Source organism: Bactrocera dorsalis, chromosome 1, assembly GCF_023373825.1.
Source record: "Bactrocera dorsalis isolate Fly_Bdor chromosome 1, ASM2337382v1, whole genome shotgun sequence".
Taxonomy (NCBI): Eukaryota; Metazoa; Arthropoda; class Insecta; order Diptera; family Tephritidae; genus Bactrocera; species Bactrocera dorsalis.
In genome coordinates, this window is record NC_064303.1 from 97,618,826 (window position 1) to 97,645,182 (window position 26,357).

The window sequence follows — 26,357 nt, forward strand, 5'->3', positions numbered from 1 at the left end:
TGCTTCGGCCAGTTTTTTTGCCATTGGACTGGCGTACACACGTTCGCCGCGTTGCTCTACGGCTGTCATGGGCTTACCACCGACAGGTGCGGCGGCCACAGGTGCTGGTGCAGCAGCTGGTGGTGGCGGTGCTACTGGTGCAGCTGCTGCTGGTGGTGGTGCTGCTGCAGATGGTTTATCTGCTGCTGGTGCACTGTCAACAAAGTCCTTGAATGCGGCCACATCTTCTTGATTTTCCACAATAATGCAAACCAATTTACCGATGGCTACATCTTTGGTACCAGCTTGTACGACAATTTTGGCCAAGTAGCCCTCCTCAGGTGTTTCGAAGCCCATTGTTGCCTTGTCAGTTTCGATTTCAGCCAAGAGATCACCTGCAAACATTGAAAGTGGTAACACTGACTCAAAACGTTTCGTATATTTTATTTACCTTCGTTCAATTTGTCGCCCTCTTTCTTCTCCCAACTAATAATGGTACCCTGTTCCATAGTGGGCGAAAGAGCCGGTAGTGACACTTTGATGTGCGACGGCAGGTCGGCATAGTTTCGTGCAAAATTCGTACTCCACATACCCAACGGCTTTGTAACGGTTGCCACATGGTTCTTGGGCCCAAGCCTAAGTGCGAAAAAAGTTATGTTTATTGCAATAAATACGACATTGGTAGGGTTATAAAAAAAAATGTGATTATGAAAAAAATGCGTTCTCCTCCATAAATTCCATCATACAATGTATATTATTTTATGTATATGTACATATATGGTATCTAGTATAAAACGGCACTTCTTTTAATAATTTTTATCTGTCGGTTTGTATGACAGCTGCTTATATACATGTATGCTATAAGTGTCAGATCTAAACAATTAACTGTTACATTGTATAATAACCTAATCCAAAATTCGTAAGGATGAAAAAGTTTTCCATAAAAGGATGATCAGATCGATATGTCAAAAGCTGAAGGGATAGTTCGCGTATATACAGACAGACAGACAGACAGATGGACATGGCTAATTCGTCTCAACTCGTCACGGTAAACATTTATATTTAGAGTAGAGTATTTTTTTAACATTTTAGATATGCATTCTGTGGTGTGCGTCACGAGTACAAAAACAGCTATACAAATTCAAATAAATGTTTATGTCATAAGAAATGTTTGAAAGTATGTACATTTACATATACTAGTACATACATAGATACAAAAAGTTCTATGAACGTAGAAAAAAAGTCGAGTATACCATTATCAGTAGCATACATATCGTGACGACATTTTTTTGATAGCAATGAACTAGCTTAAACATCTCATACCACCACCAGCTAGTTAGATTGTATGTAAATAAATATATTGCTTTTTCAATTAATTTCAAAACTCAATATTATAACTAATTCCCTTCATTTACGCTAATGACAGTTTGTGTTTGACATTCTCTCTATTTATTTTTTGGTTTCTGCAATCAGCACAAATCATCAGCCGAGGTTACACAATCAGCTTTCTAACCTTAAAACGTCATCAGAGCATCACCAACTCCGTTTGATATTATAAATGAGACGCACCTGAGTGTCTGTAGCTTCCTTGCCGTTTGTGCGCCCATAACACGTACGGCTTCACGTGCTGGTCTTGCTCGTGCTAGCGCTGTTCCACGCAGTATTACGAGTTCGTTGCGTGCTGCAATTGTCCTCAACATCTTGACGCACTAAAGTTACGCGCAAACAAATTATTGAACAACTATCGAATGAAATCAATTCAAAGGAAATACAGCTAAAATGTTTCTACAATATTTAGCCGCACAAATTTGTTGCAAAAATACCGCCCACCTTGTTAAAATAGACAGTTTTTTAGATCGAAATTAATTTAGTGATAATTGCGCTACACACACCGACCTTTCTAGGAAGGTTACATACACACCGCAAATCGAATCGAACTGAATTTCAAGAATGAAAATGGAAACGTCAAATTAGAAAATTTATCAGCAGAGGTGGTAAATAGAGTTGCCAACACTTTCTAAATCAAATGACATTGAAATAACACTGTTGTAATCAGGCGTATCGGACAAAATTAAATTAATTTATTAAATATATGCTAATTTTATCAAATACATAACTTATAAACTATGATGAGCCGCTAGAATCTGTTTCGGTGACCAAAATAATATGATTTAACTTGTTTTAATATCCTTTAACCTTATGGTAGTAAATACAAAAATTCATCTGTTATAGGACTGTCATTCAAAATTATAGCAAAAATATAGGAATTCAAATTTATTCTTTATGGCAATAATTTAAGATTTTGAACTAAAACTATTAACTGCCGTATTAAATTTAAGAATAAACCAGACAGTTTTATGTTATCACGCACATACAGATAAAGTGTGCCGTGCGAGCGTATGGCTGCTAGTTACTTTCCATTTATATAAGTTCAAGGCCATTCGTTATCATCATGTTTCAGACAAATACACATAGCCATATATGAATAACTTGAAATCATAATTAAATCTAGGAAACCACGCGACAAATGACTTTCAAAAGTTTTTGATAAAAAAATATACTCCTGATTAACATTTATTATAATATAATGCAATAAAAAATGTTAACTTAGTGAAATAATTTAAGACTATGACTTATCACTACGATCAGGCATATGTATGTATGTAGTTATTGTCTGATTTTTGTATAAATAAATACATTTCAATATATACTGACAATTTTGATATGCTTAAGTGAGGCTTAAAGACTAATTAAGACTTAGTTTTAAACACGTATAGCAGAAATATAGTAGCCATTAATATACATATATCAACAAACTATGTTTACATCATATACATAAGTGCATGTAGTATGTAGGTTGCATGTGTATACCCATTTCCCCAGTTATCAATTCTTGGTATTATATTGTCTGTTATTATAGTATTCTTCAGGTCGCCGATCAAGAGTAATCACTTTAGCTCAATCACAGCTTTGTAAAAAATAAGGACTTGATACTCACAATGATGTTAAACAAGGAAATACCGTCATAGCACTCTTATGTATTATTCCTTGCATATTTTTATGTTTCGTTGTTCATTCCTGAAGTAATTTCAAGGCATGGCGCCGAATTGACAACATTGGATAAAAATTCGGGCCCGTTCCGTTTACTTAGAGCAATTGTCGTAGGAACAGTGTTGAGTTTCTCCTTTACAACTGATTGGACATTCGGCTTTTTGCCGGAAGAAAAGTTTCCACTTTGTTTACATACCACGGGCAACAGATTATCAGCTGTGCGGGTACTGCAAATTAAACAATTTTTATAAATTTTGTTTTATATTAAATTATATTGTTTTTAACTTACACTGTTTTTAATACCGCTAATTTAGGGATATTTTTAGTGAACTTCTTTTCTCCGGAAGCCTCTAAGGCCGCAAATTCTTCGGGATGGAACTTTCTTTTGTGGGAGCGACAATTTGAGCCATGGGCAAACGTTTTGTCACAGAAGTCACATGAATATGGCTTTAAGCCACTATGAAGTATTAAATGACTTTTTAAAGCTTTCACACGTTTAAATTCGCGCCCACAATAATCACATTTATGCCGCATTTCATCAGAATGAACAAGCATATGACGATTCAAGGTTAAACGCGAATTCAATCCTAAACCACACTCACCGCATATATGTTTATGATCGCTGTGCATCTCCATATGCCTCTATAAATATTCTTTATAGTATGTTATTCATACTCTTTATTGCTTGCAGTACGTACCTTCAAACGCGCTTGATTTTTAAATCCTTTTTTACAAACTTCACATTCAAAAGGTGCATAGTCAGTATGTATAAGCATGTGCTCCCGCAGTGTAGCTTCCGTGCGTGTACACTCACCACACTCTTCGCATATAAATGAACGTAAATCTTCATGTACAAACTTTATATGTCGCAAAACATATTCCTTTGTTTGGAATTTTTTATCACATTGTGGACATGGAAATATACACTTTTCCGCTATCGGTCGATGTATTTTTACATGTCGATTTAATTTGAATTTATATTTGAAAGTCTTCGGACATTGCGAACAAGAAAAACAAGTATCTCTTTCTATGTCAATGCCATGCTTTTTCTTCATATGAATACCATAATTGCTACTCCTTTTGAAATGTAGTGAGCATTCGTTACAGAAGTATTTGTCTGTTTTTGATTCTTGATCCGAGGAATTTGGTTGCATTTTCATCCGATTGGGGCTTTTGCATTCTTTTCCATTTGGTTCGGATTCACTATCATCTTTAATATTTCCAAAGGAAATATTACTCTCTACCTCATCAGTAGGATTTCCAATTACATCACCAATTGGATCTTGAAATTCACTATTATATTCGCCTTCATTAAGAAAGATACCACTCTGTAATTCGTCCGGTGTGATTTCACTCTTAACAATATTATCCAAGGAGTTGTGTACAACTACTTCTGGTGCATCGGCAACAAAGATATTTTCAATACATGGATTTGTATCCGACCTATTAGACATAACGAACTCATACTCAAGTATATTATATTTATCTCGTATCACTCGCAAATCTTTATCATTTCTTTTGGTAGAACTTTGTATTTCGTTGTACATTCTCTGCACTTTGTTAACTTGTTTTGTGAATTTGGACAAGGAAGAAACCAACGAGAAACATTGTGCACAAAGACAATGTGGTAAATTTTCATTTTGCTGCATCTAAACAAAATATGACAAATACAGCAATTATTTAAATACAATTTCATTACGTATATATAGTTACATGAACTTTAAAAAAATCCGCTATGAAGTCTACAAGTGTATCGTTTGTGTCAACTGGAGTTTGGTTTTGCTCAGGACATATTTTGATATTTCGTACATCGTCTTTAGCACAGAGTCTACACCAAAATTGCCATTCGGTTTCGGCAAAATTACTTCTGAAATCTTCAAATGTATTAGACATAATAGAAGATTTTATACTTTTAAAAAAATTTAAATATTAAGTTGCTTGTATTTTTTCTTGACAAATATATATGCATATGGTATGTGTACAAATGTTTTGACAATTTGGGTTTGATTACTTCAATGTTGTATTTTCGAAACATGACAAAAAAGGGAACAAATAATCCCCATTAATGAAAAAGTGCTAATATTCGAACATAACCACTGGAAATTTGTATGAAATAAAAATAAGTATTTTTATATATAATTATTGAAATTATTAAATATGTATATTTTGACAAACTGTTGAAACTTACACAAAATAAAAAATGTACTAAAACTTTAATTCTATTTTAACAAGTGGTAGATCAACAGCTGCTGATAACCCATAGTTTTGACTATCAATGTGTGTTTTAACGGCATTAAGCCTTCGTCCAAGGATAATTATTTCAATATTCCAAAAACTTTGTAGACTAAATTAAGTAGTTCCGTTATAACATGCACTTATGTTTTATTTTCTATATATTGTTGTGTTTCATCTTTACAACTAGAGGGGGGTTTCGGTTTCTTGCCGAATGAAAAATTTCCACTTTGTTTGGATACCACGGGAAGTAGATTTTCAGCTGTGCGTGTGCTGAAATTATTACGATTTTTATTAAATTAGTTTTAAATTGTTGTCCTAATTTGTCTACTTACACTGTCTTTAAAACCGCTAATTTAGGGATATTTTTGGTGAATTTCTTTTCTCCGGAAGCCTCTAAAGCCGCCAATTCTTCGGGATGCGATTTTCTTTTGTGAGTTCGACAATTTGAGCCATTGGCAAACGTTTTGTCACAGAAGTCACATGAATATGGTTTTAAGCCACTATGAAGTATTAAGTGAGTTTTTAAAGTTTTCGCTCGTTTGAATTCGCGCCCACAATAATCGCATTTATGACGCATCTCATCAGAATGAACAAGCATATGACGATTCAAGGTTACACGCGAATTCAATTCTAAACCGCATTCACTGCATATATGTTTATGGTCGCTGTGCATCTCCATATGATTCTGTAAATATTCTTTAAAGTATCTTATTCATACTATTTAATGCTTGCAGTACGTACCTTCAACCGCGCCTGATTTTTAAATCCTTTCTTACAAACTTCACATTCAAAAGGTGCATAGTCGGTATGTATAAGCATGTGTTCCCGCAGTGTAGCTTCCGTGCGTGTACACTCACCACACTCTTCGCAAATGAATGGACGTATATCTTCATGTACAAATTTTATATGTCGGAAAACATAATCCTTAGTTTGGAATTTTCTATCGCATTGAGGACATGGAAATATACGCTTCTCAGCTAAAGGTCGATGTATTTTTATATGACGATTCAATTTAAATCTAGATTTGAAAGTCCGTGAACATTGTGGACAAGAAAAACAAGAAGAAGGATCTCTTTCTATGTCAATACCGTGTTTTTTCTTCATATGTATGCAATAATTGCTACTCCTTTTGAAATGTAGTGAGCATTCGTTACAGAAGTATTTGTCTGTTTTTGATTCTTGATCCGAAGAATTTAATTTCCTTTTCATCCGATTGGGTTTCTTGCATTCTTTTCCATTTTGTTCGGATTCACTATCTTCTTTAATATTGTTAAAGGAATTATTACTCTCTACTTCATCAATAGGATTTCCAATTACATCACCAATTGGATCTTGAAATTCACTATTATATTCGCTTTCATTAAGAAAGATGCCACTCTGTAACTCGTCCGATATGATTTCACTCTTCACAATATTATCCAAGGAGTTGTGTACAACTATTTCTGGTGCATCGGCAACAAAGATATTTTCAATAGATGATTTTGTATCCGACCTATTAAACATAACGAACTCATACTCAAGTAAATTATATCTATCTCGTATTACTCGAAAATCTATAACATTTCTGTGGTCAGAACTTTGTATTTCATTGTACATACTTTGTACTTTGTTAACTTGTTTTTTGAATTTGGACAAGGAGGAAACCAACGAGAAGCATTGTGCACAAAGCCATTGTGGTAAATTTTCATTTTGCCGTATCTAAACAAAATATAACAAATACAGCAATTATTCAAATACAGTTTAATTATGTATATTGTTACATGAACTTCAAAAAACTCCGCTATGAAATCTATAACCTCAGCAGGTCTGTGAACTGTAGTTTGGTTTTGTTCTGGAGATATATTGATATTTCGTACATCGTCTTTAGCACAGAGTCTACACCAAAATTGCCATTCAGCATCGGCAAAATTACTTTTGCAATCTTCAAATGTGTTAGACATAATAGACAATTTTATACTTTTTAATGGAGTTAAATATTAAGTTGCTTGTATTTTTTCATGACAAAAATATGATATGTACAAATATTATGACAATTTTGATTTGATTACTTCAATGTTGTATTTTAAAATCATGCGGGAAACGGGAATAAAAAATCCCCATTAAGGAAAATCTGCTAATCGTGTACCATTACCATTGGAAATTTGTATAAAATAAAAATAAGGATTTTAATACAAAATTAAAAATAATGTACTAAAACTTGATTTTTATGTTAACAGTGATAGATCCATGGCTGCTGATGACCTCTAGCTTTTGAACATCTTTTTTTTAAGACATTCGTCCAAGGATAATTATTTATGCTCCAAAAACTTGTAGACTACAAAGTTGTACACCAATTAAGGAGTTATATACAGTTAGAATTTTCAAATAATCCTTTATTTTTAATTTTATTTTCTAACTGTACATATGTATATTTAAGAATTCACATATAAAATTCCATATCGTTCCGTTGAATATTTTCGAAGTTACATGCAAATTTGAAAAAGGCGTTTCAGAGTGCCTGGAAGTTCAAGCAGAGAAGGTAGAATAATAATAATACACGTTCTCTGGTTCAAGTACCTTGTACCATGGACAGTATCCTTATACCATGACCAGTACAAGCAGCTAAGGCATGCAGTAAACTTGTGAGTTCGTACATATTGTGAGCTGCAATTTATTCGTGACAATGAAGTGCTCCAGGGAAAAGAAAAAATTGCTTAAGTTTCAGTTCATCGTCCGATTATATGGTCTAAGTAAGTTAAACAAAAGTCGTATCCCGTGTAAAGTGCATTCCAATATTAAAACGCGTTTTTCTCAATATGGTGTTTTCAAAGTAGGTGACCAAAATTACTCGAAATCGGCTAAACCGATTAGTCTCAAATTTTAATACGAGCTTCTTAAATATATTTTTTTAGTAATTAATCACCATCACCGCAAAACGTTTTTTTTGAGAGGAGCTCCCGGAGATCAGCTGTAGACCCTTTCCAAATAAATATTTTTAATATTTTTTTTTTATTAATTAATAATTAAGTTTTCTTAGAAAAATTCTGTACTATTAGCTTTTTTCGTTCTTCTAACTGTATATAACCTCTTAGCAAAATACCATAGTTACTTTATAACACACATTATGTTTTATTTTTGCCGAAAGAAAAATTCCCACTTTGTTTGGATACCACAGGAAGTAGATTCTCAGCTCTACGTGTACTGAAATTATTACAATTTTAATTACATAAGTTTTTAATCCTTGTTGCAATTTGTCTACTTACACTGTCTTTAAAACCGCTAATTTAGGGATATTTTTGGTGAATTTCTTTTCTCCGGAAGCCTCTAAGGCTGCCAATTCTTCGGGATGAGACTTTCGTTTGTGAGTACGACAATTGGAACCACTGGCAAATGTTTTGTCACAAAAGCCACATGAATATGGTTTTAAGCCACTATGAAGTATTAAGTGAGTTTTTAAAGTTTTCGCTCGTTTGAATTCGCGCCCACAATAATCACATTTATGACGCATTTCATCAGAATGAACAAGCATATGACGATTCAAGGTTATACGCGAGTTCAATTCTAAACCACATTCACTGCATATATGTTTATGTTCACTGTGCATCTCCATATGATTCTGCAAATATAATTTATAGTTTCTTATGCATACCCTTTAATGTTTGCAGTACGTACCTTCAAACGTGCTTGAGTTTTAAATCCTTTCTTACAAATCTCACATTCAAAAGGGGCATAGTCGGTATGTTTAAGCATGTGCTCCCGCAGTGTAGTTTCGGTGTGCGTACCTTCACCACATTCTTCGCAAATGAACGGGCGAATTTCTTCATGCACAAACTTAATATGTCGAAATACATAATCTTTCGTTTGGAATTTTCGATCACATTGCGGACATGGATATATTTTCTTCTCTGCTACAGGTCGATGTGTCTTAAGGTGTCGTTTAAAATTGAATTTAGATTTGAAAGTTCTTGAACATTGTGGACAAGAAATGATACTAGGTGGTGTTTCAACACCATGTTTTTTCCTCATATGTATAAGGTAATTGCTACTTTTTTTGAAATGTAGTGCGCAATCGTTACAACTGTGTTTGTTTACATTCGATTCCTCATCCGAAGAACTTTTACGCCTTTTCAGACGATGGATTTTGCTATATACTTTGCTAGTTTTTTCTGATTTACTGTTTTCAACACTTTTACTTAAGCGTTCACTACTACCTACTTCGTCAGTATGATTTTCAACTGCATCACCAATGGGATCTTGGAATTCACTATTAAATTCGATGTCTTTGAGAAATGTGCCACTCTGTAATTCGTCCGTTATTACTTCAGTTTTTACAATACTATCCAATGATTTATGCTCAATTATTTCGGGGCCATCAGCAACAAAAATATTTTCAATAGATGGTTTGGTATCCGATATGTTAAACATAAATAACTCATACCCAAGTAAGTTATATTTTTCTCGTATACCCCGGATATCTTCCGCCTTTCTGTGTCCAGAATGTTGTATTTCGTTGTACATACTCTGTACTCTGTTCACTTGATTTGTGAATTTGGACAAGGCCGAAACCGATGTAAAGCATTGTGCACAAAGCCAATGTGGTAAATTTTCATTTTGCCGTATCTAAACAAAATATGACAAATACAACAATTATTTAAATACATTTTAATTAAGCATATAGTTAGTTACATGAACTTTAAAAAACTCCGCTATGAAATCTACAAGTGTATCGTTTGTGTCAACTGGAGTTTGGTTTTGCTCTGGATATATATTGATATTTCGTACATCGTCTTTAGCACAGAGTCTACACCAAAATTGCCATTCGACATCGGCAAAATTACTTCTGAAATCTTCAAATGTGTTAGACATAGTAGATGTTATACTTTTAATATTAAGTTGCTTGTATTTATTTTTTTTTTTTATGTCTTTAAAGTTACTTCACCGCTTGAGATACAATTTTACAAGGGATGAAGATTTACTTGGCCAGCTTTAAAGCTATAACGCCTCCTCTACCGTGTTATATAGTATTGTGTGGATCAATTTTATAAACTTAATTGTATGTCATTTAAGAAATTAGTAAAAGTTATGCATGCCGCAGAGTTGCAATTTCGATAACATTCGCCTATGGATGAGTTGTTGATAAGTAAAGGATATCTGGATCTTATATTTGTGAATTTGTTACAATGGAAGAGTATGTGATTTGTGTCTTCTGTTGTGTTACACATTTCGCAGTTGGAATTATTAAATATATTCATTTTAGCCAATGTGGCTTTACAAAATGTGTGGTTTGTTAGTATTCTGTTTAATTGTTTAATTTTCATGGGTTCTATTCTATTTTTGTTGTTATGGAACCATGGCTTATTGATTAAGTTTGGGAATATGCTACCATAATCTTTTCCTTTAGATAAAATTTTATTTTTGTATTCTTGTTCCCATTCGTTTTTTATTTTGTTAAATACTTCTTTTGTTGCATCTTTGATTGACCACGGTATTCTTAGTAGTTCTCCATCTTGTGTGGCATTTTTGGCTGCATTGTCTGCTTTTTCATTTAGTTGGATGTTGCTATGTGAAGGTATATGATGAATTTCTATGGTTTGGATTGAAGACATATTTATAGATTCTATTATTTCTTGGGCAATGAAATTGTTGTTTTCGGAATCTTTTAATGCTATTATACTGCTTAAGCTGTCCGTCAAAATGGCTATTTTTGTAAATTGTTGGTCAATTGAAAATTCTATAGCTTTATGTATTGCTAATAGTTCTGCTGTCATGGAAGCAGTCTTTTTGTTACAGTAGAAAGATTTAGAAGTATTTGACTTTTCGTGGATGAAAGCAGCGCTTGTTTTATTGTCTTTAATAGACCCATCTGTAAATAATATTTCGTATTGATTTGCTTCTAGTTGTTGAATTTTTTCTCTGTATATATTATTTATTATTGATTGGTTTGCTTCTTTTTTATTGTTTACTACGCCTTTAAAGAAATTGTCGTTTATTCGTATTTTATTAGTTTTGCTTGGGTTTTTATGTACTGGTGCGATGTTGAAAAAAATTATTTTGTATTTTTCATATACTTTGAAATAGCTAGATTGCTTAACAAGATTATTGGTTAGCAATATTTTCTTTGTTGGTAGGTTGTATGCGATACATTTAATTATTTCTTTGGCTGTTGCCATCTCTAGCCTATATTTAGGTGGCAGCTCTGCGGCCATGTGATAAATTACATGTGTCGGGGTAGATCTAATTAATCCCAAACATCTTCTGAGGTTAGAATTGCAGCAAGTTGACAACTCAGTATATACAGTAGACAACCTTTGGTTTGTTTACATACTTATACTCACCTCCATCAAATCTTAGGGTTTTGTGTAACCCTTTTTTTTGCTACTTTCATGGTAATCAGGGTGTTGTGTTAGCATTTGAGCTACATATAAATTTTTAATTTTGATGATCACCACTTTAAAATAATTGATTATATTGAATTACTTTGAATATCTGTTCAATTTTATTGGGATATTACTTGTTGTTTAATGTTAAATCAGTTGTTATTTTGTGTGCAATTTTGAAACACGCTTCAAGTATTTCTAAATTTTTGCATGCAGTAGGATACAATCCTGGGTGGTAATTTGTCGTTTGACATATGTATACAAGGTGACAATTCATTAGGAAACTATCAATTGCAAAGTGATTTTAAACCAGTGTTTATTTTATTATATATATTTTGTATAAGTGTTTTTGCTTATATGTTTTCTGTCGGTCAAATGTAACAAATACATTCAGAAGAAAACTCACCACCGAGAAATCTTAAAACAGGACTGCATTTTATTATTAAGAACTCACTACAAAAAGAATATTTGAATATCAGTAAATGCTATTTTTATGGCCGAAATATTGCACACTATGACATTTAAATCACCTATTGGTAAATATATAACATTAATAAATAATTTTCTTTTATATTAAGCAACAATATTTATAGTTTTTTTATTTAATAAAATAAATTTGCTAAGTATTTAGTACCTCAATTTATACATCACTGCGTTGCTACAGGTTGCTACCACTGATAATCCAAGATGGCCGCTATTCACCCCCATGAAAGCTACCACGCAAAAGGTTATCTACTGTATATACTGTGGTTGACAATTTCTGTAGAGCGGATTTCGAAATATTGGAAAAAGATGACGCGGCGTACTCCATTTTAGCGCGTGCAAAGGCTTTATAGAGTTGCAAGGATTTCGTTGGTGTTATTCCAAATTTGCAGCCACTCAGAATGTTAAGGAATCGACATGTGTTATTTGTTTTGTCCACTATTTGTTTAACATGTTGTGTGCACGCATTGTTGACGCTTACATATCTACCTAGGTATTTAATGTTTCGCACTTGGTCAAGTTGGGTATTATTTATATGGATATCTATTTGTGAGTTACGTTGGTTGAAATATATACTTTTGGTTTTATTAAGGTTTATTTTTAAATTGATTTTGTGGCATTCAGAGATGAATTCTTTTATTTTTTCTTTCAGAATATTTTGAGTTTGGTCCCGTTTCTTATGGTAACATACAAGAAAGAAATCATCGGCAAACTGGAATAGGTTACAATTTTCATCTATTATTGAGTGTAATTGTGCAGTGTATAAATTAAAAAGTGTTGGACTTAAGCCACTGCCTTGTGTTAAACCGTTGTTAGTGCTAACTTTATGATGATCTAGTTTGATGTATCTTTGTTTTAAAAATGAAATAATCCAATCGGTAACTTTAGCATTAATTTGAGTTGTAGATAGTATGTCTTTTAGGATGTCCACATCCACAGAATCATATGCTTTTTCCACGTCGATACATGCAGCCATTACTTGGTATTTTTGTTTTCTATGTAAAGCAATTGTGTTGATCAGATCATTAATACATTGTGCAGTAGAGTGGTGTTTTCGGAAACCATAAGATCTTGCGGGTAGTAAGTTATTGTGATTTATTTTGTTTTCTATATGTATTTTTAAGATGCCTTCAATACTTTTTGCTAGTACTGAAAGTAAACATATTGGTCTATAATTGTAGATATTTGTTGTGTCGTATCCTTTTTTGGGGATTGGGATGATTTTGATCTCTCTCCAGTGTTCTGGTATTTTTCCTCTTAACCAAATGTTTTTTAATAGGTTAAATAATTTTACTTTTTCTTCATAGGCTAAGTGAAATATCAAAAAGTGAAAATTGTAAAAAGTTGTCTATATTCATTTCTTCTATTGATTCTTCTCTGTTGTTGTTGATATAATTGATTGTGGGGTTTTGTGTAGTTGTCCTAGCAATGAATTCTAAATATTTTATTTTGTCTTGATTATTCCAGGAATTGTTAATTTGTTTATCACATTGATATTTCTTTAAATTTTTAATTGTAGCCCACATTTCTTTACTATTGTTTGTTGTTGATATTTCATCTATAGTTTTTTGAAAATTAATCTTTTTCTGTTCTAATATATGGTTTGTAAGATTTTTTTCAGCTCTTGACAGTAGTTCGCAATTAACCAGTGTTTTGTATTGATTGTATTTCTTTCTTGCTGCGTTTCTTAATCTAAATAATCTTTGTGATTCATTTGTCCACCAATGTTTTGGAATGTATTTGTTATTGTTGCTGATATTTATTGTGTTTTTTTGTAATGTTTGTTCGATTGAGTTGTTGAATTCATCTAAACTGTCGCCTACTTTGAACTTGGTCATATCGATTAACAAGCGGTTCATTAAGATTTTTTTTGCTTTATGTTTGAGTTGAAAATTGTCAAATAAGGTTATTGTTATTGGTCTATGGTTACTATTAGTTAATTTATCTATTATTTTCCATGTGTTGTTGATATTGTTATTGATGAAAGTTACGTCTAAAGTTGTTCTAGAATTATTGGAGTCAAAAGTGGGAGAACCGTCATTAAGGCAGATAAAATTGTTGTCAGTAGCAATGTTCTCTAGAATGTTTCCTTTGGTATTAAAGGATATCCTATCCCATGTTGTTGCTCTGGCATTTAGGTCACCGCCAATAAGCGTCATATTGTTTAATTGTCTTGTGTGTAAAAATAATTTTTCTATTTCAATTTTGAAGGTATTTGTTGTTATGTTTGGTGGACAGTATACGCTTATAATGTTAATATTTCTTTTGAGATTTAATGTCGTTATACCAATATGTTCAATTTCACTTGGTATTTTAAATATTGTGAATTTTATGTTTTTTTTAATATATATTCCAACACCACCAAAACCATCTTGTCTGTTGGAATATGCGTAATTATAACTTTTTAGACTTGTATCGTTGTTATTGGTTAACCATGTTTCAGCTAATATAGCTATATCTATTTTATTGTTGTGAAGACAGATTTCTAATAATTCCTTGTTTCCTTGTTTTTTCAAACTTTGTATATTAAATTGTAAAATTCTAATTTGTGATGTCATTTGAACTATTGCTTATTAATGTAGTATCGAATATATTAATTAATTTGTTTAGAGAAGTACGAATATTGTTGAATAATTCAATTGTGACTGGATTTAATCTTTGTTGAATGTTGGTAGTTAAGTGCTTTGTTATTGCTGCACTTAACTCATTTACTGTGTCTTGTGTTTCTTGCAACTTTCTTGTTTCTATAATGACTTCGTTACTTTTGACTGGTTTAATTGCTTCTCTCCATTCTTGCATCGTGTTTCTTGCCTTTGCCTGCTCTCTGTGTCGATTGTTATTTGTATTGTTAGTATTATTTTTGATTACTTTGCTGAAAGGTAAGATTTTATGGATGTATGCTGTCGAATCATGGTTTTGATGTGTATTATTGGTGTTTTTACTCTGTAATTGAGGGAAATTGTTGTCGTAGTTGTCCAAAAGTTCGAATCGGTTTCCTAAAATGCCTGCGACTTTCTTGTGGGCTTCTCTGTAGGAGCTACTTTCTAAGGTCATCGTTCTTTTTATTATGTATGCCTTTACCCTTGCTGGACATTCTTTTGCGGTTGGAGCATGTTCGAAGTTACAGTTTGGGCATAATAACTTCTTGCATGCTTCTTCAACTGCGTGTATTTGGAAACATTTTTTACATCTCGATTTAGTTTCCTTACAGTGCTGAGCAAAGTGGTTAAACCGGTAGCACTTGTAGCACTGTGTCAACGCTATGAAAGGGCTTACCTTAATCTTAGTGTATGCGTAGGTTATATATTCCGGGATGTTCTGGCCTTTGAAAAAAACTTTTACTCTTTTTGTTGGAGTTTTGATTTCGTTTTCGTTTTTGGACCTGTTTTCCACTCTTATCAATTTTAGTATTGGCACACTAGAGTGTATGTCTTTCATTAGCTCCTCCATTGTGATTTCTGTGGGGATATCGAAAATGATGCCCACTTTGGCTATGCAGTGTTGCAGGATTTTTGGCTCATATCCTTTATCTTTCAAATGTTGGCTGTTGCATACTTCATTTGCTATTCTTGCCGTCTTGCATATAACCTTGATTCTTCCGTATCCAACTTTATTTATTTCTTTTATATCATCGTGTCCATAATTCAGTTTCTTCATCAAGCCCGTGATCGCGCCCGCGTTTATTGGGCTTCGTTCGTTTCCTTTGTATTTAGTGTCTATATATACAACGAATGGACCTTGGTGGTCTTCATCGTATGTGAGTTTTTCTAGGTTGTATGGGTTTGGTGTGTTTGTTATTGATAGAGGTTTTATTATTATGTTTCTTTCAATATTAATTTTGTCATCAACTTTTACTTTTTTGGTAGTTTCTTTCATTTTATAAGCCCAGGAGCCCTCGGGCTCCTCAGCCTCTACGTCCATTTTGTGTTTTGGTTTGATTATTTTTTTCTTTTTTTTAAATTTCAGGTTTGAAATGTATTTTGTTTTATTTTTTTTTAATTATAAATATAAACTGTAATTATAAACTGTGATTATTAACTGGTCTTTAGCGAATTTCGATTGTAGCTGTGAACAACTGTTAAGCGCGGCGTCTAAAACGCGACTGATGTTATACTTTTAATATTAAGTTGCTTGTATTTAGTCTTGACAAATATATGGTATATAAACAAATGTTTTGACAATTTGGATTTGATTACTTCAATGTTGTATTTTCGAAACATGAGAGAAACGGGAATAAATAATCCCCATTAAGGCAAATGTGCTAATTCTTTTCTTCCTTTACTATAGGAAATTTTTATGAAATAAAAGAGAGTATTAATATAAAATTATTGAAATCTTTAAGTATGTATATTTTGACAAAATATTAAATCTGACACAAAATAAAAAATGAACGAAAACTTTAATTTTATGTTAATAGCAATAGATCAATGGCTGCTGATATACCATAGCGTTTAAATACTAATCTGTTTTAAGGACATCGAGCCTTCATCCAAGTATAATTATTTGGATACTCCAATAACTTGCACGACTGAAAATTAATACTCCAATTAAGCAAAGTAGTTCTGTTATAACACACATTATGTTTTATTTTCTAAATATTGTTGTGTTTCATCTTTACAACTAGATGGGGGTTTCGGTTTCTTGCCGGAAGAAAAATTTCCACTTTGTTTGGTTACCACGGGAAGTAGATCTTCAGCTGTGCGTGTACTGCAATGGTTACGATTTTTATTAAACTAGGATTTAATTGTTGTTCCAATTTGTGTACTTACACTGACTTTAAAACCGCTAATTTAGGGATATTTTTGGTGAATTTCTTTTCTCCGGAAGCCTCTAAAGCCGCCAATTCTTCGGGATGCGACTTTTTTTTATGAGTACGACAATTTGAGCCATTGGCAAACGTTTTGTCACAGAAGTCACATGTATATGGTTTCAAGCCGCTATGAAGTAATAAGTGAGTTTTTAAAGTTTTCGCTCGTTTGAATTCGCGCCCACAATAATCGCACTTATGACGCATCTCATCAGAATGAACAAGCATATGACGATTCAAGGTTACACGCGAATTCAATTCTAAACCACATTCACTGCATATATGTTTATGTTCACTGTGCATCTCCATATGATTCTGCAAATATAATTTATAGTTTCTTATGCATACCCTTTAATGTTTGCAGTACGTACCTTCAAACGTGCTTGAGTTTTAAATCCTTTCTTACAAATCTCACATTCAAAAGGGGCATAGTCGGTATGTTTAAGCATGTGCTCCCGCAGTGTAGTTTCGGTGTGCGTACCTTCACCACATTCTTCGCAAATGAACGGGCGAATTTCTTCATGCACAAACTTAATATGTCGAAATACATAATCTTTCGTTTGGAATTTTCGATCACATTGCGGACATGGATATATTTTCTTCTCTGCTACAGGTCGATGTGTCTTAAGGTGTCGTTTAAAATTGAATTTAGATTTGAAAGTTCTTGAACATTGTGGACAAGAAATGATACTAGGTGGTGTTTCAACACCATGTTTTTTCCTCATATGTATAAGGTAATTGCTACTTTTTTTGAAATGTAGTGCGCAATCGTTACAACTGTGTTTGTTTACATTCGATTCCTCATCCGAAGAACTTTTACGCCTTTTCAGACGATGGATTTTGCTATATACTTTGCTAGTTTTTTCTGATTTACTGTTTTCAACACTTTTACTTAAGCGTTCACTACTACCTACTTCGTCAGTATGATTTTCAACTGCATCACCAATGGGATCTTGGAATTCACTATTAAATTCGATGTCTTTGAGAAATATGCCACTCTGTAAGTCGTCCGTTATTACTTCACTTTTTACAATACTATCCAATGATTTATGCTCAATTATTTCGGGGCCATCAGCAACAAAAATATTTTCAATAGATGGTTTGGTATCCGATATGTCAAACATAAATAACTCATACCCGAATAAGTTATAGTTTTCTCGGATAACCCGGAAATCTTCCGCTTTTCTGTGTCCAGAACTTTGTATTTCATTGTACATACTTTGTACTCTGTTCACTTGATTTGTGAATTTGGACAAGGCCGAAACCGATGTAAAGCATTGTGCACAAAGCCAATGTGGTAAATCTTCGTTTTGTCGTATCTAAATAAATATAAAAATAATTTCAAATGTTTGAATAGAAAATGATAATCGAAATAGATACATGAACTTTAAAAAACTCCGCTATAAAGTCTATCAGAGTGGAGTTTGTGGCCAATTCAGTTTTGTTATGTTCTGGGTATATATTGATATTTCGTACATCCTCCTTAGCACAGAGTCTACACCAAAATTGCCATTCGGCATCAGGAAGGTAGCCGCTGCAATCTTCGAAAGTATTTGACATGATCACTTAAAAATTTGTGTTATTATGTTTATAAATATTAAACATTATATATGCAGTTTGCAATGTAATCAAATTTATTTTGTTGTGCTGGTGATCGAATTATGAAAGTGTAGAGCGATGCAGGTGTAAATCACTTACGATGGTTAATACCATGGTATAGAGGAGTAGGGGAAGTCCCATTCACCATAGAAAAACAGCCATTCACAGTACTTAAGCTACCCCTCAAGTGTACTTTTACAATAACAACATCATGGCCACCTCTGGTGAATAAGGGTGGCGAGAGGTTAAAACGGGTTGCAGAAAGCGAAAATGCTATAATATTAAATTATAAATTTATAGTACTATATTTGTACATTTATAAATACTATTTTCAATTTTTGTTATAGAGTAAAGATTTTAGCTGTTATAACAAAAATTAATTATACCTTCATGATATAGATAAATATGCTATATATTTTTAAGCGTTTTAGTTAACTTATTCATGGACAAAATGGAAATTATATTTGATAATGAGTGGACCATAAGAGATAACTATTGTGAAAAATTTTATATTACGTACCATAACAATTCGTCTGAACAGTAAAACACATTTTTTATTGTAAGATAAATCAAGAGATAATTATAATAGCCATGTTTTCTATATTTTAATTATAAATTTTTGTAATCACAAACTACGTACACGTTTTAAATGTCAGAATTTAGCTATACGCCGGCGATCAGGAATCCTACTCATTCCCAAATGGAGTGTTTGATTATCCCAACAGATTTACCACACTATTTTTTAGTTCTAAGCTAAGTTTTTAAGCTTAGTACGCAGCTCTCAAGAAACGTAAAAACTTCATATAAAAAAACGCTTAAGAAACGGTCCAGAAACGTTCCTGCGATAAAGTTACTTGTGCTAGTACGCAGCTCTTAAGAAAGCTAGTACTAATTTTTAATACTTTGTTTCAATAAAATGTGAATATGGCAAACCTGGTTTTGCGAAGAAACATCAAATCAACAATTGTTTCTTGCAGGAAATTCGAAGTAATCGTCAAATTCATCCTAAATTAGTTGAAATCATTATTATAAAGTATGTTCCATTTTGAAATGTTGTATAAAACCAACCAATCGTCAACAACATTCCTTAAATCTCAATGAAAATATTTGTGTTACCATACACATACATACATACATACATACGCACAAAGTTTGTTTACTTTGTTTATTCTCTCTTGCTCTTCTAATGTGGATCATTCACGATGCGTAACCAGCTGTCAAAATTACTTCAGAAATAATGTATTTTTGTTCTTGAGCAATTACTTGAGAGCTGCGTACCAACCTTTAAATAAAAAGGATTTTTAAAGAAATTATTTTTTGAATTTGCAATATCTATATAGTAGTAAAAAGTAGTTTAAATTAGCTCACGCAACACTATTTTGCCATGCTCAGTAGCGATACCGCCATAGTATTGTTACGAATTTACTCTTGCTAGTTTACTTTGTTAGGTTCGTATCTCTGGATTGACAAATAAAATCAACACTGTTTAATTTAATTCAACAACTCTTTATTTCACAACTCGTCTACACTATAGCAGTTTACTCTTAGCACTGGTTGATTACGTTGGCGCTGCCACGGCTTATATAGCCACGCACTTCTCGCTGATGCCGACGTGTCCTTCTAGAATATCGCGTCTGGAAATTACCAGAACATACGGCTATACGGCGCCAGACGCAAGCAGACAGTCGCGGCGCCAGACTCTGCAATTGTTCAAGCAGACGGCTGTGGCGCCAGATGTCTATTGTTTCGACAAGCGGACAGTGCGGCGCCAGATGTCTATTGTTTCTCAAGCAGACAGCCGTGGCGCCAGATGTCTACAACAAGACAAATGCTATTCCATATACCTACAGCTATTGTTCATAATCAGGGATGCATATAGTAATACAAATACAACTTAATACTACTTTTGTAACACTGCCCTCCACTAAAGCCTAATCGTCCCGATTAGGCACAAATCCTCTTGAACCAAATGGGGCGAGCCTCTCCAAATGTACTACTTTCATTTTACATCGTGCTTTTCCATTTCTTTGTATGCGGTATACCACGTCATTAAGTCGTTTCATCACCATATAGGGTCCTTCCCAGGCTGTCTGTAGTTTCGGGGACAAGCCTTTCTTTCGAAGTGGATTGTACAACAGGACCAGATCACCTTCTTCGAAACCTTTTGAATTTGCCGCTTGATCGAACCGGTCCTTCATCTTATTGCTCATCAGATGCGTATGCTGTCTTACCATTAGATGCAATTCATTCATTTCTTCCTTTAAGGCAGAACAATAATCTCCATCATTTCTTACAGCTGTAGGATTCGTTCCAAACTTAAGATCAGCAGGGAGTCGCAGATCAGATCCGAAAATAATCTTTGCTGGCGTGTAACCAGTTGTCTCGTGCTTCGCTGAACGATACGCCAGCAGGAACATCTGGATGCACTTGTCCCAATTCCGTTGATCTTTATCAACGATTTTCCGGATATGTTCTTCGAGCGTTCGGTTGAATCTCTCCACCATTCCATCTGATTGTGGATGTAACGCTGTTGTCCGCGTCTTGTGGATGCCCAATAATGTACAGACTTCTTGGAAAATGGAAGATTCGAAATTCCTGCCTTGATCTGAGTGTAATTCGATGGGCACTCCGAACCTTGTTATCCAATTTTCTACAAACGCTTCGGCTACTGTCTTCGCTTCTTGGTTTGGTAAGGCATATACTTCTGGCCATTTACTGAAATAGTCCATGACAACCAGTAGATATTTGTTTCCGGCCGTACTGGTTGGGAACGGACCTGCAACATCCATTGCGACTCGTTCAAATGGTGATCCCACGTTGTACTGTTGTAGCCTACCGCGACTTTTGGCTTTAGGACCTTTAGCTGCCATGCACTCTACGCAATTACTTATCCATTCTGCTATGGAATCTCGACAACCGATCCAGTAGAACCGTTGTTTAATCTTCTCTATAGTTTTTGTAATTCCAAGGTGCCCTCCACTAGGTCCATTGTGATATTCTTTCAACACTTTCGGGATCATGGACTTCGGTACTATGATCAGCAGACGAGACTGTTTGCCATCTTCGCTTTCCCAGGTACGATGAAGGTATCCATTAACGAGGTTTATGCTGTTCCATTGGGCCCAATATGCTTTTGCAGTTGGACTCTCGCTACTTATTTGTTCCTTTGGTGGTCGTACCCCATTTTCTTTGGCCATTACCAGCTTTGCAAGATCAGGGTCCTCCAGCTGATTGATTCTGATGCGGTGAGGAGTCCAATCATCTTCAGGTTCTATATTCAGTAATCGCACGTCGATTATACCTTCTTTTCCTTCTGATTTGGAGCAATGTTTACATTCCAGTGGACAAGGGCGACGTGATAATGCATCCGCATTTTTGTGGTGAATCCCCTTTCGATGTTCCGTTTCGAAGTCATAATTCTGTAATCTTTCGATCCATCGTGCAATTTGGCCTTCCGGATTCTTAAACTGTAATAACCATTTTAATGCTGCATGATCAGTCCTCAGCAAGAATCGTTGTCCATACAAATACTTGTGGAAATGTTTTACACATTCCACCACAGCTAGTAGTTCTTTTCGCGTCACACAGTAGTTTTTCTCTGGTTTCCCGAGCACTCTGCTGTAATACCCAATTACTCTTTCTTGTCCGTCGATGAGCTGAGACAGGACACCTCCAATTCCATAAGCGCTCGCATCTGTATCCAGGATGAATTTCTTTCCAGATATTGGATAAGCCAACATCGGCGCCGTACAAAGTAGTTCTTTAAGCTGCTCAAACGCTTTTTCTTGTTCCAACTGCCATACAAACGGGCGATTCTTCTTTGTTAAATCATGTAAACTTCTAGCCACGTTCGCAAATCCAGGTACAAAACGGCGGTAATACGTGCATAAGCCGAGGAAGCTGCGGAGTTCATGTATGTTGGTGGGTTGAGGCCAATCTTTAACTGCTTTTATTTTTCCCTCCTCGGTGTGAATCCCCTCAGTTGACACTTTATGTCCGAGATATGTGACCTGCTTCTTCCATAATGAACACTTTTTGGGATTCAAGCGTAATCCGGCTGATGCTATTCGCTGAAAGACTTCCTCTAGATTTTTCAGATGATCATCAAAACTTTTTCCCATGATAATAATGTCATCAAGATACACCAAACATGTCTTCCAGTTGAGTCCTTTTAACACATGTTCCATCAGTCGCTCGAACGTTGCAGGCGCATTACATAACCCAAATGGCATCACAGAGAATTCCCATAACCCGTCGCCCATACTGAAAGCGGTCTTTTCACGGTCACGTTCATCAATCTCGACTTGCCAATATCCACTTTGTAGATCTAATGTAGAAAACCATTTCGCTCCAGACAAGGTGTCTAAGGTATCGTCGATTCTCGGTAGAGGATAACTGTCTTTCTTTGTGACATCATTCAACTTCCTATAATCTACGCAGAAACGGGTGCTACCATCTTTCTTTTTAACTAAGACGATAGGTGAGCTCCATGGACTTATTGAAGGTTCGATTACACCGTTTTTGTGCATGTCTTCAATAATTTTGTTAGCATCCTCACGTTTTGCTAGTGGAACCCTACGCGGAGCTTGTCGGATTGGTTTAGCGTCTCCAGTATTTATGCGATGTTTGACAATGCCGGTTCTTCCTGTGTTTCCTTCGTTTGCAAATATGGATGCGTATTTTTCTAATAGTTTTTCTGCTTTTAATTTTTCATTTCCATGCAGTTCGTTCAGTAAATTATTTAGGAATGTAGGACTTATCTGCTGTGGCTCAATAGTAGGCTTTTGTTCTGACCGTTCGCATCGTGCTATTGCACTTATATTCTGGCACTGTCCAATTACTGCTCCTTTCTTCAGCCTTATAGGCGTGTTGAATTCATTCACTACTCTGACCGGAATGGTGGCGTCTTCTCTAGTTTTCACAAGCGTTCTTCCTACCAATATGGGTGTATCTATTTTTGTTGGTTCCACAATCCACAACTCTTCAGTCCCACCTCCTCCATTCACTTTAGCCCATACAATCGCCTCAGATTTTGGTGGAATACTCTGATTATCATCAACAATCACCCTCTTACTTTCAACGTTGGTCACATATCCGGTGTTTATAGGCATCTCCATGTTCTGGCAAAACAGCATTTGCTTGTTTAAATCCAAAGTAACCCCGTGATCAATCATGAAATCTACTCCCATTATAATTTCATCCGTGATTTCTGCTACGATGAAGGTGTGATTAACTTCCAGGGTACCAATCATCACTTCGCAAAACACTTTTCCCGCGACAGCTGCTTCCTCTCCGGTGGCCGTTCGAAGCTTGCAACCGACTAATGGTTCAACCGTTCCTCTTACCACATCCGGTCGGATAATTGAATGTGTGGCACCAGTATCCAAAGTAAGCGTTGACAGTCGTCCATTTACGATACCGTTGATAGTAAGATTGTTGTCATGGCGACCTATTTGTGATATCGAGATGGTGGGGCAAATAGTTGTGGGAACCAGCTCACGCCCCTTTGAACTGTTCCGTTTTAGTTTAACGACTTGTGAGATGTGGATGCTCCGTCCTCGTTATCTGTTGGTTGTTTCCGTTTTGATGGGTTTACTTTTATATTGCAATTTCGGGCAAAGTGACCCGCTTTTCCACAGTTGAAACATCTGCCTGTTGTATTTACTCGCGGTGCAGCAATTGTCTTCAGAGTCTTCAATATTTCCTCCATCAGAGCCGGTTGTTCCATTTCAACCCTTTGTACTTTGGGTGCTGGTTTACTTAGTAGGGAAGCTGTTTCCTGTGTGAGGGCGTGCGAAACCGTTTCAGCAAACGTTCTTTTTGGCATTGCATATGTGGCGCGTTTGGTGTCCACATCACGAATTCCATTTATGAAACATTGAATTTTTACCCTCTCAATGTAATCCACAGGTGCATCTGCATTTGCCAAATGAGCCAGTCGTTCTATTTCAGTTGCGAACTCTTGCAATGACTCGTTCATCTTCTGACCCCTATTTTGCAGTTCGATCTGGTATATTTGTTTCCGGTGCTCACTACCATAACGTCTTTCTATCGCACTCATCAATGCCTCATAGTTGTCCCGTTCACAGTCTGGAATAGTCTGAAGGATTTCTGCTGCCGGTCCTTTCAATGATACAAACAAGGACGCCACTTTGTCCGCTGCATTCCAATTATTGGCCGTTGCTGTCTTTTCAAACTGAAGTTTGAAAATTTGAAATGGAATACTTCCATCGAATGTGGGTGCCTTCAATCTTTGATTATTTGTTGATGGTGCAGGGCCATGTAGTTGCAGTTCTCGCACACGATTACTTAATTGCAGAACTTCTGATTTTAAATTTTCTTCGCCATTTTTTAAAGTGCTTAATTCGTCTTCAAATTTTGAAAATTTCTCTTGCACTTGTTTTTGTAGTTGTGTAGTATTTTCCGTAATCTGTTGTGTAAGGCGAGACTCTAACTGTGATGTATTTTCAGCTATTTGCGTCATTTGCTGTGCCAGACGATTTTCGGTTTGCACTGCATTCTCTGCCATTTGCTTAATAGCCACTAACAGCATGTTCATGTCCACACTTGATGATGTTCGTTGTTCTTCTACTTTTTCTTCTACCTTTGTAGAAGTTTCTGGGCCATCAAATTCGAATTCGTCGACATTAATTCCATCCGCTTCCATTGCTTCACGTAATCGTGCCTGCAGATCCGCCTTTTGCCCGCTTATCGGCAAATTACGCTCCTCCAGTTCCTTTTTTAATTGCTGAATTCTCAATTCTCCGAATTTAACCATCTTGAATTTGGATTATTTGACAATCCCACTTCTGACACCAATTGTTACGAATTTACTCTTGCTAGTTTACTTTGTTAGGTTCGTATCTCTGGATTGACAAATAAAATCAACACTGTTTAATTTAATTCAACAACTCTTTATTTCACAACTCGTCTACACTATAGCAGTTTACTCTTAGCACTGGTTGATTACGTTGGCGCTGCCACGGCTTATATAGCCACGCACTTCTCGCTGATGCCGACGTGTCCTTCTAGAATATCGCGTCTGGAAATTACCAGAACATACGGCTATACGGCGCCAGACGCAAGCAGACAGTCGCGGCGCCAGACTCTGCAATTGTTCAAGCAGACGGCTGTGGCGCCAGATGTCTATTGTTTCGACAAGCGGACAGTGCGGCGCCAGATGTCTATTGTTTCTCAAGCAGACAGCCGTGGCGCCAGATGTCTACAACAAGACAAATGCTATTCCATATACCTACAGCTATTGTTCATAATCAGGGATGCATATAGTAATACAAATACAACTTAATACTACTTTTGTAACACAACTTAATACTACTTTTGTAACAATATTTAAAAAAATAAATGATTGTTCGAAATATATTCCTTTTGAAGTTATTCAAATCGATAATAACTTGTTTGGCCCAATTAAAAATACAACTCAAATTCCTTAACTTTTAATAGCGGCTCATTATTAGCCAAATTACATTTATTTGTTTTTTAAAGTTTAAATATCAATATTAGCCAAATTACATTTATTTGTTTTTTAAAGTTTAAATATCAACTTCCACACCATTCATAATCGACCATAATTCACTAGATGTAAAGACGAATTGTAATTCGCGTAGATGCAAATGTTTCTTTTTCAAATTGCTGCTTAGTCACCAACGCTGCCAACTTTCATTTGATGAGTGTTGTTTATTATTTGCGTAGTTCATCCCGATGTTCTATCGGTTTTGGTTTCGCGTAGATGCAAATGTTTCTTTTTCAAATTGCTGCTTAGTCACCAACGCTGCCAACTTTCATTTGATGAGTGTTGTTTATTATTTGCGTAGTTCATCCCGATGTTC

At 35.0% G+C, this 26,357-nt stretch overlaps 4 protein-coding genes across 4 annotated transcripts in view; all 4 read right to left on the reverse strand.

The window, feature by feature from the left end:
• The window catches only part of LOC125778105 (dihydrolipoyllysine-residue acetyltransferase component of pyruvate dehydrogenase complex, mitochondrial), a 3,110-nt gene extending 1,187 nt beyond the window's left edge, over positions 1 to 1,923 (reverse strand). Inside the window, exons 1-4 of the mRNA XM_049454442.1 lie at positions 1,810 to 1,923; positions 1,549 to 1,720; positions 431 to 615; positions 4 to 374 (exon numbers count right to left, since the gene is read on the reverse strand). Coding sequence (XP_049310399.1) covers positions 4 to 374; positions 431 to 615; positions 1,549 to 1,679 — 687 coding nt within the window. The 5' untranslated portion in view covers positions 1,680 to 1,720; positions 1,810 to 1,923. The remainder of the gene's footprint in view (positions 1 to 3; positions 375 to 430; positions 616 to 1,548; positions 1,721 to 1,809) is intronic.
• Positions 1,924 to 2,059: 136 nt separating this feature from the next.
• Positions 2,060 to 26,357, reverse strand: part of LOC105228740 (zinc finger protein 729) — a 32,592-nt gene continuing 8,294 nt past the window's right edge. Inside the window, exons 2-14 of the mRNA XM_049454449.1 lie at positions 17,283 to 18,230; positions 16,874 to 17,226; positions 16,685 to 16,811; positions 9,397 to 9,864; positions 8,917 to 9,168; positions 8,508 to 8,860; positions 6,492 to 6,757; positions 6,007 to 6,242; positions 5,598 to 5,950; positions 4,744 to 4,945; positions 3,729 to 4,679; positions 3,320 to 3,672; positions 2,060 to 3,257 (exon numbers count right to left, since the gene is read on the reverse strand). Of these exons, the coding sequence (XP_049310406.1) occupies positions 3,038 to 3,257; positions 3,320 to 3,672; positions 3,729 to 4,679; positions 4,744 to 4,945; positions 5,598 to 5,950; positions 6,007 to 6,242; positions 6,492 to 6,757; positions 8,508 to 8,860; positions 8,917 to 9,168; positions 9,397 to 9,864; positions 16,685 to 16,811; positions 16,874 to 17,226; positions 17,283 to 18,230 (5,082 nt within the window). The 3' untranslated portion in view covers positions 2,060 to 3,037. The remainder of the gene's footprint in view (positions 3,258 to 3,319; positions 3,673 to 3,728; positions 4,680 to 4,743; positions 4,946 to 5,597; positions 5,951 to 6,006; positions 6,243 to 6,491; positions 6,758 to 8,507; positions 8,861 to 8,916; positions 9,169 to 9,396; positions 9,865 to 16,684; positions 16,812 to 16,873; positions 17,227 to 17,282; positions 18,231 to 26,357) is intronic.
• LOC105228739 (zinc finger protein weckle) lies at positions 5,157 to 7,321 on the reverse strand. The gene is made up of 4 exons (XM_049446641.1): positions 7,026 to 7,321; positions 6,007 to 6,963; positions 5,598 to 5,950; positions 5,157 to 5,535 (listed from the first exon to the last, which is right to left on the reverse strand). The coding sequence occupies exons 1-4, from the start codon at positions 7,203 to 7,205 to the stop codon at positions 5,406 to 5,408; spliced, it is 1,620 nt and encodes a 539-aa protein (XP_049302598.1). The 5' UTR covers positions 7,206 to 7,321; the 3' UTR covers positions 5,157 to 5,405.
• On the reverse strand, positions 8,320 to 10,248 carry LOC125775808 (zinc finger protein weckle-like). The gene is made up of 4 exons (XM_049446642.1): positions 9,931 to 10,248; positions 8,917 to 9,864; positions 8,508 to 8,860; positions 8,320 to 8,445 (listed from the first exon to the last, which is right to left on the reverse strand). The coding sequence occupies exons 1-4, from the start codon at positions 10,108 to 10,110 to the stop codon at positions 8,367 to 8,369; spliced, it is 1,560 nt and encodes a 519-aa protein (XP_049302599.1). The 5' UTR covers positions 10,111 to 10,248; the 3' UTR covers positions 8,320 to 8,366.

Bases quoted from the DNA above. Each gene is read 5' to 3' on its own strand.
- LOC105228739 (XM_049446641.1), bottom strand. From the start codon at position 7,205: ATGTCTAACACATTTGAAGATTGCAAAAGTAATTTTGCCGATGCTGAA. The intron at 6,964-7,025 runs GTAACAATATAC...TATTTTGTTTAG, and splicing joins CGGAGTTTTTTGAAGTTCAT to ATACGGCAAAATGAAAATTT. The intron at 5,536-5,597 runs GTAAGTAGACAA...TAATAATTTCAG, and splicing joins TTAGCGGTTTTAAAGACAGT to CACACGCACAGCTGAAAATC.
- LOC125775808 (XM_049446642.1), bottom strand. From the start codon at position 10,110: ATGTCTAACACATTTGAAGATTTCAGAAGTAATTTTGCCGATGTCGAA. The intron at 9,865-9,930 runs GTAACTAACTAT...TATTTTGTTTAG, and splicing joins CGGAGTTTTTTAAAGTTCAT to ATACGGCAAAATGAAAATTT. The intron at 8,861-8,916 runs GTACGTACTGCA...TTATATTTGCAG, and splicing joins AAACTCAAGCACGTTTGAAG to AATCATATGGAGATGCACAG.